Below are 12,899 nucleotides of genomic sequence, written 5' to 3'. Positions count from 1 at the left end.
ATTAGGTACTCTCTTTTTCTACTTGAAACTTGCACTTTACCCTTATTAATATGTTCTTTGTTTGAGATTTTGATATGCATTTAGTTTCCTAACCACGTAGGCACAGGGACTTTACTCTTTCTTGCAATCCTTGTTTCAAGCTACTTCAAGCTTATACTATTAGCCATGATGGTAAGGCTTGGGCTTGACAAGTCTGCACGGAACACTATCGTTTCAGCTTATATTTATCATCTTGTCTCTCCAGCCTACGGGTCCTCAACACCCGTTAAATTCTCCGATGTTTGGATTCGTGATGCTACGGATTTTGGGAATTTCCATCATCAGTGGTTTTCGTCATTGGCTTATCTGTCTTGTCCTCCAATGCAATGGCTTTGAAAGGTCAAATAATTAGGCAATTGCACGGATGAACTATGTACTCGTTCAAATTTGCGTGGCTCTGATGAATGAAACTCAATACTCGATTCTGTTCTGTTAGTCCCTTCTCCTCCATTTTCCTTGATCGGCGTCTTTGCGTGGGCTTTTTTCCAAATCAAGTTGAAAAATAATAATAATTACCAAATCAGGTGCCGCTCGGCGATCTTGATGCCGAGCGGTCCCTCACTCGGCAGTCACACTGCCGAGCGGCCCAAAAAAGCGAAAAAACATTGCCCGCTAGGCAGTCTTATTGCCGAATCAACGGAGCGCATATTTTTTTTAAAATTTTTTATTCTCGCTCGGCAGTTTGATTGCCGAGCGGGAGGAGGGAGTACTTTTTTTAAAAAAAATTTATGTTTGCTCGGCAGTCATACTGCCGAGCAAGCACTCAACCTTTTCTTTATTTTAATTTTTTTTTTATGGTTTTCTTTTTTAATCATTTTTTTAATTTCTTTTTTTTTATTTTCTTTTAATCATTTTTTTATCATTCAATTTGTTCTCTAGAATGGACAAAATATTAATGAAATTCCTATATAATATAATGGTCTACGTTAACGAGCGAGCGAATGAACGATCGAGGCCGCGGAGCGAATACTCGCTCGTTCGCTCGCTCGGTCCGGGGGGTCGAGGGTCACTTGTTCGTTCACTCCGCGGCCTCGATCATTCATTTGCTCACTCCACGAGGTTGAGGCTCGCTCGCTCTTTTGCTTGCTCGTTTGTTCGCTCCGCGGCCTCGATCGTTCACTTTCTCATCCTCAATTTTTAATTCGTGGCGAACTTTCTCCATCAAAAACCTTTCGGATTCAGTTAGAAGGAAAGATCCCACGAGAAATCCACTTGCAACTCATCGTCCGACATGGTCGTGCCGGTTCCTTCGCCCAAACTCATTCTTGCAAATAATTCCAATTTACGGAAAGATACATTCCCGAGTGAGTCCACTCTATTGAGCACTAGGCATGGCAAGGAAACCACGACACGCAACGTAAACATGTGTGTTAAATTCATAAACATGGTGCATACGCTCTATTCCGATAGTCCCTTTCCTCACCCTATAATGAGACCAGGATGTCTTGGTTTACTCCGACATGGAATGTAAACATGAGCGAGCGAACGAATGAACGAGCGAGCGAGAGAGCCTCAACCTCGCGAAGTGAGCGAATGAATGATCGAGGCTGTGGAGAGAACGAACGAGCAAATGAACGAACGATCGAGACTGCGAAGAGAACGAGCGAGCGAGCGAATGAATGAACGAGTGAGCCTCGACCCCACGGACCGAGCGAGCGAACGAGTGAGCCTCGACCCCGTGGACCGAGCGAGCGTTCGCTCCGCGGCCTCAATCGTTCGTTCGCTCACTCATTAACACGGAACATTGTACTATATAGGAATGTCATTAATATTTTATCCATTCCAAAGAACAAATTGAATAATAAAAAAATGATTAAAATAAAATAAGAAAAAGAAATTAAAAAATGATTGAAAAAGAAAACAATAAAAAAATTTTTAAAAAAAGAAAAGGTTGAGTGCTTGCTCGGCAGTCATACTACCGAGCAAGCATAATTTTTTTTAAAAAAAAGTTATGCGCTCCTCCCGCTCAGCAATTAGACTGCCGAGTGCGAATAAAAAATTTAAAAAAATATGCGCTCAGTCGGCTCGGCAATTAGACCGCCGAACGGGAAATTTTTTGCTTTTTTGGCCTGCTCGGCAGTGTGACTGCCGAGCGGCACCTGATTTGGTAAATAAAAATTTTTTACACTTGATTTGGTAATTTTTATTTTTTTTTAAACTTGATTTGGAAAAAAAGCCCTCTTTGCGTTGTAAAGCAGTGATCCCCGCGTCAACCAGGGAAAAATGCATAGGGGCTTGTTTCACTGCACATGCTGCCAAATTTTTTGCCAGTCATGTAAGTCCACATATTCAGAGCCTTGCTGATCGAACTCATAACCGCAGTCTCTCCCTCCCTCCCTCCCCTGTCTCTCACCTGCTTCTCACTGACTCACGCACGCATAAGCTCTCCCTCACCTGCCTCTCACCTGCCTCTCGCTCGCTCACGCACGCACGCATATGCTGTCCCTCCCGTCGCTCCCGTCTCTCGCTCACGCACGCATATACGATCTCCCTCCCCTGTCTCTCGCTCACGCATATGCCATCATTTGGTCCTTTTGCTATCGAACGACTTATGAATAGTTGTTGCTCATCAATGGCTTACGCAACCACGAGACTCACCTTCTCCTTCCACTTCTCCACAAACTCCAAAGTGAACCGCCCACCCCGCCACCACTGCTTTCACCATCCCCACCACCTCCATGACCTCCTGCTCCAAGAAGCTCCACATCACGACTAGGCTAAAGCCGAAGGCGAAGCCGCCATTCCAACCCGGCTCCATCAACTTCTCCAAAGAAGAAAAGCCCCCCTCTAGAGCCAAGAGCCGCCCGCTCCGATCACCACCCAGTTCCAGCCCACCCGACGACCAGAATTTCAATAAGCAGCGCCTGCTGGAGAAGTTCGCGGTGCTGAACACGGGGACCTACGAGTGCAGGTCGTGCCCTACGAGTGCAGGTCGTGCGGGTACAAGTACGACGAGTCGGTGGGGGGAGCCGTCATACCCGATCACACTGGGTGGACGGCGGAGCGGGCAGGCTTGGCACCGACGGTACCTGTTTCCCACCGTGAGGCGCACGAAGGAACAGGGAACCACATCGGCAGCGAGCCCATCGCCGGAGGCTCCGAGCGTGCTCTTCGCCCCAGGCAGCAATGGCAGTGGGACAGGTGTCGTCCACTGAGGACTCGGGCACGGCCTGACCGGCACGGGCACCCAATATTTTCTTAATAAATATCACTATCCACTCATGCCATCAGCGTCTCCCCAATTCGTTGTCCACCGTTTTTAAGAAGCGATGCAAAGAGCGCATCCTCAAGCCACTCCCGTCTGGTATCCTATATAAAACCCCACAATTTCGCTTCCAAGGACAGAAAAAACAAAACATACTCAAAACACACAAGCGCCCACACCAAGGAAGCAGCGAAAAAAAAATGGCGAGCCTCAATCTCCGTTTAGACGCGGCCGGTTTTGGCAATGGCGGTCGTTATGGCGATCGTAAGAGAAAACAACGCGGCGGCAGCGAAATGCGAACGCGACATGCTGGGCCTCTTGACTTTATGCGGGTCAAGAGAGAACCGTAGACGCGGCCTTTCGCAAGGTGTTGCGACGAGGTTAAGGACACCGACGTGTCGTGCGTGTACGAGGTGCTGCTCCATCTCATGGGACAGGTACGTCGGTGTTTTTAACCTTGTCGCAACATCCGGTTCTCTCTTGGCCCGCACTCTGTTAAGAGGCCCTGCATGCCTTGGCATTCCACAGCCACCGCGTTGTTACCTCCTGCAGTCACCGTAACAACCGCCGTGGCTAAATAGAGATTTTTTTGTTTGTTTTGGTCGGATTTGTATAAAATTTTAAAAAAGCAATGCTAACCGCGTTTTCATGATAGATAATTTCAAAATAACAAAATTTTAGCCAAATACGATAAAAGTATGAATTCTTTTCTTATGTATTGATTTCTACTTTTAGAAGCATATTTTCCATGATACAATAAAACTTGCATTCCAATCAAGCGAAAAACAAGGACTCACTACTGGCTCAATAGAGAGATCAATATGTAGCAATCAAATTACTGAATGACTTTGAGTGTATTTGTTACGCAAAATATGAATGCCTTGAAAAATATTTTCTTATCGAATCCGTATCTAATTTTTTCTTGTAGCCTATGAAAATAGTTTTGTTTATTCAATTTTGTAAGACATACAAATGATCATATTTTGAAAAATATTTTTCAAATCGTTATTTTTTCTCAAAACAAACGGACTTTACTATCTCCCATCATCTCTCTCCTCCATTACTCACTCATCGCACTAGCGTTGAAAAAATTGCTCTCTTAAAATTTGCACAAAATCTCGAGATCATATCAAGGTTGTTACTAAATAAGGTTATGAAGTAATATCATTAATCTTGACTGAGCCATGCAATTGTGAAGTACGATGAACTTTTTCAATAATCAACTAAAATTGTTGCATCACGTGATAAGCACTAGTAAAAAGTTATTAATATTTGATGCGCTAATTGGGTGGGGGAGAAGACACACTTAAGGTTGAGATTTGAAGCAATTTAAGAAAATAACTTAAATAAGTAAGAGGTGACTTTTACTTCAAACTCCTTATTTGCATTTTTTTTCTAACTTATATGTATATAATCTGTATATATATATTATTATATTATATTATATACACATATATGCATTTATATATGTTGGTTCTGATGCTCTATATTCGATTATTAAGGCGTGTCTATTGCAGCTTAACCTGAATTAGTTATTTTTTGGTCAGATAATATATTAGTTAAGTACAAAGATGTTTTGCAAAAAATAGATTTGGCTTTTAATGCTGATACCTCCAAATTTCAAAATGGTTAAATTATTAGATAAAGTCATTTAAATCCATTTTCTTTTTTCTGTACTTTTGAAAAACTAAATTATTTGTTCACGGCAAAAACGAACAAGCTCGAACTCCAAGGAAGAGGGTTTGTCCCAAGCATTGTCAACTCGAACTTCGGTAATTGATCTTCCTTCAATCCAATCACACTTTCTTGCCTGTCTCTCTTTCTCTCTACAGCCTCTTCTGGAATCAATTGTTCCAATCCAGAAAGATCATTTCTTTTGCATTCAGGTTCGCTTCTTCTCCAATTTCGAATATTGGGTGGTCACGAATTATATATTTTCAGCTTCTTTTTTTTTTTTTTTGGGGCCCTTCGTTTGGGGATAAAGAGAAGGCAAGAGATGGAGTACAGATGTGTGCAGTGTGGATTTGAGATCAAGAAACTGTACGTGCAGTACTCACCTGGGAACATTCGCCTCATGAAATGCGTAAAGCTTTTGACTTTAATCTCGTCTCTTTTTAAATTAGCTCTTTTTGCTCGGATGAGCAATCTGATTGCTCATCAATTTGTGGTCTTCAGGAGAACTGTAAAGCAGTTGCTGATGAGTATATTGAATGTGAACCCATGGTGAGAACTCTTTCTGTTGAATTTCGTTTTTCTGCTGCTGATTTCGGTTTCTTAGTCTCTGTAAAAATGAGTGAAATTCAAGGTTTTTGTGTTGGTAGATTTTGCTGATTGATTTGATTCTGCACAAGCCAAAAGCATATAGACATCTCCTTTACAATAGACTCAATCAAGAAACAGGGGAGTGCAAGGTACACCCACCTGCTTTTACTAGCTCTGGTTTCCTGTTCTCAGTGCAATTGAAATCATTTCATTGACCTGGGTTTGGAAATCCTTTGATGGACTTGGCAGGGCGTGTTGTGGAAATCAGCCTTGGCCTTTCTTGCTTTGGATGCTTGTATCTTTTTATCTTGAAGATTTTAATCATTAACCAGATTGTTCCTCGTAATCTTCTTAGCATCTTTGTCCATGACCTATGCATACAGAGAACAAAGTGCCTTAGCTAGTCAAGACAGGTGTCTGTTGCTGGAAATGGCTCGGGAAGGATGGGGTTCGTCATGGAGCTTTGGTTCTGTTACTTGGACGTGTGTAAAGGTCTTGTTTTACCTCGTGTTAGATGAATAGATTAGCTTTTGAGTTGTTTTGAGATCTTAACAAGCGGCATTGGCAAAGCTGCAGATATTGGCGGATGTCTTTCTTGGGAACTTGTTCCTTTTTTATCTCCTTCTGCTCATGACGAGAATTTCTTTCACAATACCAGTTGGATTCTCCAGGTGAACTTCTATGTTAGTTTTGTGTGCTTCACCTAGGTAATAGTCACCACTTCCAGTTCTGCTGTAAAATTAATCCACTTTCTATTCAAGGCACGGTTGCTGTTTAATATGAACTTAGCCCATTGAAGATGTGTCGTTTGGTGGGTCACTAGAAATGATAAATGTGATATGCAAACCTCTCTATCTTAGGAAGAAGAGGCTATAACCTTGTCTTAGAGTGGATCGACCAGAAGTTTTTCTTGTATTGTGGCCACAGGATACTCGGCAAAAGCCTATTGGTCCTCTATGTAGAGTTCATAAGAGATGAAGAAAGCTTTTTACTCATTTAATTGGATTGGCAATTGTTAAATATAACATTTACTCCTTTTAAACTATGTACTGTTATCCAAGGATGTAGACAAAGCGAGGATGTTGGATTTGGCCATAGCATGCATTAGGCACTTTCTTTTTCTACTTGAAACTTGCAGTCTACTCTTATTAATGTATTCTTTGTTTGAAATTTGATATGAATTTAATTTCCTAACCACATAGGCACAAGGACTTTACTCTTGCAATCCTTGTTTCAAGCTACTTCAAGCTTCTACTATTAGCCATGATGGTAAGGCTTGGGCTTGACAAGTCTGCAGGGAGCACTATTCTTTCAGCTTAAATTTATCATCTTCTCTCTCCAGTCTACGGGTCCTCACCACCTGTTAAATTCTCTGATGTTTGAATTCGTGATGCTACAGATTTGGGAATTTCCATCATCAGTGGTTTTTGTCATTGACCTATTTGTCTTGTCCTCCAATGCAGTGGCTTTGAAAGGTCAGATAATTAGACAATTGCACGGATGTACTGTGTACTCATTTAAATTTGCGTGGCTCTGATGAATGAAACTCAGTACTTGATTCTGTTCTGTTAGTCCCTTAGTCCCTTCTCCTCCGTTTTCCTTGATCGGCGTCTTTGCCTTGTAAAGCAGTGATCACCGAGTCAACCACGGAAAAATGCATAGGGGCTTGTTTCACTGCACATGCTGCCAAATTTTTTGCCGGTCATGTAAGTCCACAATTCAGATCCTTGCTGATCAAACTTATAACTAGCTTTCTTAGCTTCTAGCGATGAAAGATCAAGTAGTTTTTCAATCCCCTGTCGGATTGATTTTGGTTCCAGCTTTTGCAATGGTGCTTTGCTTGACAACTCCGTGAGGTATCCAGCAATCTCAAAATCATGCATTATGCTATATTCACGAGTGAGTTCGACACATTGGGAAACTGTTTAGGGTCACCGCTTCTCCTTTTTGTGGCTTCCATTTGGTGGAGGAAGGACAAGAAGAAAAGGCTTCGGTTGATATGTTCGGACTTACTTTCACTGGTCAGCCTTCTGATGTCACGTATAGAAGAGCAGCTTCGGATGAATGCTTCAAAGATATTGCAAATTGCTGGCATCTCAAGCTCTGAAGCAGTTATTTGGACAACCAAGGTCATTGCACATCACCGTCTACCGTGCGACTTCATTACCTGTTCAAAACAATGTTAATCTTGAAGTGAATATTTTCACTTTCTGCTGCATCGTGTATCCAGCTTTGGTTCCAATTGTTTTCTGATTTGCAGAAGTGGTTAGTGAGGTTAATCTGACCGATGACCCAGTGCTTGATTCAAGAATATTTGAGTGTTAATAACGGTATTTACTGAAATTGTCTCGGTTTACTTCTCTTGTTGATATGGTCAGCATCGCATTTTGTGTCATCCCAAGTCCAATCTAGAGAAGAGAGAATAGTGTAAAAACTGTGTTTAAATGGGCCAGGTTGAGCCCTTCCATCTTGTTGGCCGTTTTTCTCAAATGAGCGCACAAAAGAATCGGGAACCGCCCGAACCAACCTGTTCTGGGCGGTTTGCATGGGAACCGCATCGGTTCCCGGTTCCAATAGATGGAAACTGGTGATTACTGATCAATTGCAGGTGTGGAATTTCCCCCAAGGACCACCCAGACTACACATATATGTTTCTAACTTTATGATTTTAATATTAACCTTTTCAGAATAATTATGTTTTGAAAACCTGAATGTCAGGACTGAATTGATGACGTGGGTAGTTCTCGATTTCTGAGTGGGGACCATTCACCCTGGAATTGATTATCCCTAATTGACGTGACCTAGACCGAAGATTGATGATTTTGACTGGGATTTACATAACCTGCAGGTCATGATCGTGTTCGATTTGTTTATCCTCGATTCCATTAAGTTGTACCGTGTAAGGGCACTTGGTAGTAGCTCCAAATCTACCAAACTTAGAGAGATACGCATGTTAATTGTGATAGAGGTCACTGTGGGAGTGGAAGATGGTTAAAGTGATGGGAGAAAAGAAATGAAACTTTGCTTATGCTAATTGGTAATGAATGTTCATGGTAACTGAAAAATGCTAATTACTGTTATATATTGTTGATACAATTACGTTCGAGAGAAGGTTACTGTCGCTGCAGACCACCGACCTAACTGCGCAATGTTTGTTGACCATAATGTGACCGTCTGCATGAATTGAATCTGATGTCGTAGTGTGTGAACATCAACTCTATGGGGCTAGCTACAAACAAAATGTCATATACTATTACCATCTTTTTGATCATGACTAAGAGAAACCCGACCAACGCCAATCTTTGAACATGGAAAATCACTAAGATTCTCATTCTAGATAACATTAAATATCGAAATCTTTTAAAAGATTGATCTTCATGAATACTTTGTTAACAAGGTGGCTCGAAGTTGCTTCGAACGAGAGAGGAATCTGTGATATACTTGCTTAAAATGAGTTTAAAAGTTTTTTAAACATATACAATAGTATTTTTCCGATTTAAAAGACAATCCAAACTCACGACCCACTCCTCATTGGAAGAAAATTCGACAGCTTTTTATTAGTTAATGATTACACGTGGCTGTATTACTAATTATAAGTGTAAAATGATTCAATCATGCTCCTCCTTCAAGTTCCAAAGCTTATATTGATTTTTTATAGTCTAAACACGACTTTGGAATTACAATAGACAGCCGACCACCATGCTTCTAGGACGGATGTTTTGAATACTATGGAGCACAAGGTAAACGAGAGACGTTAGTTTAATGAAATTTATTCAGTAAAACAACTTTAACTTATTCAGGTGTCCTTATGTTGAAAAGTCAAAAACTCTTTCTTGCGGCTAAAACCGAAAAAAAGAGTCAAAAACTCTCTCATGTAATTTCTGAGCCTGAATTTCCAAAAAAAAAAAAAATGTGAGCCTGAATAATTTTCACAACCCATATTGATTTATTCTGTAAAAATATAACACATTAATAATCATTATTATTTTTTAATTTTCTGGGTGGATCGATTATATCACTATAAAGTAACGATTCAAGTCCTGATTAGCGGGAGAGAAGAGTCAACGGGAGGATTAGGGAGCCAAATAGGTCCATGATTAGGAATATAAAATATAAAATGATTGCATAATTGTTAGCTTAGCTCACAGAAAGAGAATGCCTTATTTACTAGAGAGTGTGACCCATGTGGAGAATAAATAAATCAGTTAGGTCACTCTTCACTAACTTGTAATTTGGTGTCGAGTAGTATAGTATCTGGCCAAGATTCCCACGGCAAATCTAGAGGATTGTTATGAGTCGATGGACGAGTCGATGCTTCGAAAAATTTCTGAAGATTTTTGGGAAGAAAGGACATTGCTAATCGTGATTTTTCCCTCACACGTCTTTCTCTTTACACTAAATCATAGCTTAGTCTAGTTTGGGAAATTAAACCAAAAGAGTGAAAGTTAATCAGTTTGCCAGGTGCAAATTCACGAGTAACTTTCACTTGATGTGCATGTGAATGACCTAACCCAAAAAGAGACAACCCCTGATGAAACTAAATGAAATCAAGAGATGGGTCACGTCCAATGTTCATCCATCTGGTCAAATTATGAAACTTTAAGCTTGAACAACCTAACCCTAGATAGTTTATGGACGTAGAGGAGCCGGTAGGAGCGTCAAGCTCAAGGGTTCATATCTTATACCAGAATTGCAGTAAAGAGCTTGACCTATGTCTGATTCTTTTCTTATTTTATTTACGCCACATTCAAGAAAAAATGTTGGACACGGTATGGATCTTCGAACCTTCCCACCGTCAATTCGTTTGAAGATGCCGATTAGTCAACCGAATAATTATAAAGATGGAATCAAATTTTCTTCGTCATTGAACGAGGACAAGAAACTACCAAAACTTTGAATGGAGCAGCAATGTCACATTTTTGCCGATTGAGGCCCCTCTTCTGAATTTGTTTAAGGACAATATTTGACTGTTAAATGTAAACACGTTGTAGCCTGAACGACGATCTTCATCCCTATCAATCACTCTTAAGCATGCGTAGATGCGTTCTTTGCTTCACATCAGGCGATGAAGATTTCGAGCGGAAGGCAAAACTTTCCCGTTGCACAGCTGTGCACCAAAAGGGTCCAACAAGGCCTCGAATTCTTGGGATATGTCAAGTAATTAGTGAAGAGGGGGGTGGTGGTCCCTCTTAACAAACCTAATTTGCGTTGAGTAAAGCAACGAGTTTTCAAAGTAGCCGTTGAACCCACACCAGGAAATAACAATTTAAAAAGAGACGAATTATGCAAACCCTTTCCCTCAAGAAATCCGTGTTGGTCCTTTACAGCTCCGCTCCACTTTAGAGAATTCCTCTTTATAACACACCCATCATTGTTCATCACAGTAATCTCTCCGCAACGTCTCTCAAAACTGCCCCCCCCCAATCAAGAAAGTCACTTTATTTTTTTGCTTTCGATGGATCTTCACGTTTCAGATATTGCAGTCTCCATTCCATTGTTGTCTGCAACAGTAACAAGCAGTAGCTGCAGCAGCAGCAGCAGCCTGGGCAGCGAAACCGAGGATAGCCCTGCGAATTCTCACCGGTTCGAGCTGCGAGACGTGAAATATCGGCTACCTTGCACCCCCTTTTCCGGGTTTCAGTCGCACAAGCCATTGGCAGTTTTGTCGGGCCATGTGGGTTCAGTTTCTTGCTTGGCCTTGTGTGGGGAGTTCATCTTGAGTGCCTCACAAGGCAAGGACATCATAGTGTGGCAACAGCCCGATTTGAGGCTATTCACAAAGTTTGGCCAAGGGGATGGCTCTGTGAAAGCCCTTGTGACTGTGGGCGACAAGGTGTTCACAGCACATCAAGATAGCAGAATCAGAGTTTGGAAGGTCTCGAGGAGGTCGGAGAATGTTTTCAGGCTCGTCGATACGCTTCCCACCACGAAGGACTACTTGGGGAAGTGCATGAAGCAGAGCAATTATGTGCACACAAGGAGGCATCACAAGAGGTTGTGGATTGAGCATGCGGATAGCATCTCTTGCTTGGCTGTGCATCACGACTTCATCTATTCAGGGTCTTGGGACAAAACCCTCAAAGTGTGGAGGGTATCGGATCTGAAGTGCTTGGAGTCCATAAAGGCACATGATGATGCTATTAATGGGTTGGTGGCATGCAAAGGGGTTGTGTATTCAGCTTCTGCAGATGGGAAAATCAAAGCCTGGGGCAAGGAGGGAACAAAGAGGTCACACTCGTTGAAGGGCATTTTGGAAGGCCACAAGGATGTTTCTCTAAATTCGGTGATTGTTTCGGAAGATGGGAAGTGGGTTTATGGAGGAGGGTCAGATGGGTATGTTATGGGGTGGGAGGGGAGTAGTAATCTTGTGAGCTGGAAGTTGGTGTGCGAGGAAAACGCACATCAGATGGCTGTTTTGTGTATGTGCTTGATGGGAGAGTACTTGTGCAGTGGTTCTGCTGATAAAAGCATAGCCATATGGAAGAGAGAGGCTTTTGGTCAGATTTGTAAGGTTGGCCTGATAAGTGGCCATGAAGGGCCAGTGAAGTGTCTGCAAGCATCACCTCTCAGAGTTGGTGAAGGGTTCATGCTCTATAGTGGGGGTCTTGACAGACGTTTGAGGGTATGGTGGGTTCCCAAGTACTCTGCCCAGAAAGAGGACACAACTTCAACACTGATGATTACAGAGAAGAGCTCTATTTTGGGTTAGAAAAAGTTTCAGATTGCTGAGAGTTATGAGGCACTGCTGCTGCCTTTTTTCTTTGCCTGCAGTGCTTCAAATCAGTTTTGAGACATGTTCATAGTTCTTTGAAAGATGAACAAGAGTCTGCAATTCATTTTGTTGAGAGTCTGAAGCCGGGTCTTGGAGTTATTGAGTTTTTCTTCTTCTTTTTTCCCCTTTCCCCTTGTGCAACACTTAATGGTAGATAGGGTTCAAGAAAATAGATACGTTGCTTTCCTTTTTTTTCTTTGGTTTTCTCTCTATGTTTGGACAAAGTTTAGAACATACCAGTGAAGAGTGGATTGTTTGTTATTTCCCGTTATAGGTGTCACAGATTTATGATAACTCTCTATATATGAAACCAGTGTGATTTAAGGATATGTTCAGAGTATGAATAGCATCCTTTCTTTAGTTACATGATGAAGTTGCAGCTTTTCCTTGTTTATGCTGCTAATTCTTCTTCTCCAGCCAAGCCTTTTCATTTGGAGTTGGGGTAAAATATATATAATACCAGAACAAACAAGTATCTGAAACATGCTTTGCTTCCTCCTTCCATGACAATGAGACCCCACCGAAAAACATAAGAAGACATCGATGCTAAAAAACCACAAGCAAACACAATTTAGAGCTGTGACAAAAAAATATCGTCTTGTTCTCAGTCTTACAAGACTT

The 12,899-nt window shown here is 41.6% G+C and overlaps 3 protein-coding genes across 5 annotated transcripts in view; 2 read left to right on the top strand and 1 right to left on the bottom strand.

The window, feature by feature from the left end:
* Positions 1 to 5,160, bottom strand: part of LOC115742215 (scarecrow-like protein 3) — a 31,358-nt gene extending 26,198 nt beyond the window's left edge. For both annotated transcript variants that reach the window (XM_030676355.2, XM_048278534.1), the window contains exon 1: positions 5,075 to 5,160. The gene's annotated coding sequence lies outside the window, so the exon portion shown is untranslated. The remainder of the gene's footprint in view (positions 1 to 5,074) is intronic.
* Positions 5,012 to 7,860, top strand: LOC115742217 (protein ARV 2-like). 2 transcript variants are annotated; one of them, XM_030676358.2, is made up of 10 exons: positions 5,012 to 5,327; positions 5,420 to 5,467; positions 5,566 to 5,655; positions 5,756 to 5,801; positions 5,916 to 5,998; positions 6,083 to 6,177; positions 6,709 to 6,775; positions 6,906 to 6,981; positions 7,136 to 7,212; positions 7,327 to 7,860. In XM_030676358.2, exons 1-10 carry the CDS (start codon positions 5,241 to 5,243, stop codon positions 7,348 to 7,350), a joined length of 693 nt encoding a protein of 230 aa, XP_030532218.1. In that variant the 5' UTR covers positions 5,012 to 5,240; the 3' UTR covers positions 7,351 to 7,860. The 2 variants fall into 2 exon arrangements, with proteins under 2 accessions (XP_030532218.1, XP_030532221.1); XM_030676361.2 differs by having other exon boundaries at positions 5,013 to 5,327; positions 5,916 to 5,992.
* A 2,967-nt stretch (positions 7,861 to 10,827) lies between these two features.
* On the top strand, positions 10,828 to 12,642 carry LOC115742351 (protein JINGUBANG). Its single transcript, XM_030676580.2, has 2 exons — positions 10,828 to 12,292; positions 12,348 to 12,642. The coding sequence occupies exon 1, from the start codon at positions 10,962 to 10,964 to the stop codon at positions 12,213 to 12,215; it is 1,254 nt and encodes a 417-aa protein (XP_030532440.1). The 5' UTR covers positions 10,828 to 10,961; the 3' UTR covers positions 12,216 to 12,292; positions 12,348 to 12,642.
* The last annotated feature ends 257 nt before the right edge of the window (positions 12,643 to 12,899 follow it).

This window comes from Rhodamnia argentea, chromosome 5 (assembly GCF_020921035.1).
Source record: "Rhodamnia argentea isolate NSW1041297 chromosome 5, ASM2092103v1, whole genome shotgun sequence".
In the NCBI taxonomy this organism is placed as follows: domain Eukaryota; kingdom Viridiplantae; phylum Streptophyta; class Magnoliopsida; order Myrtales; family Myrtaceae; genus Rhodamnia; species Rhodamnia argentea.
The sequence above is the reverse complement of the archived record's forward strand: the minus strand, read 5'-3'. Positions and strand labels throughout refer to the sequence as shown.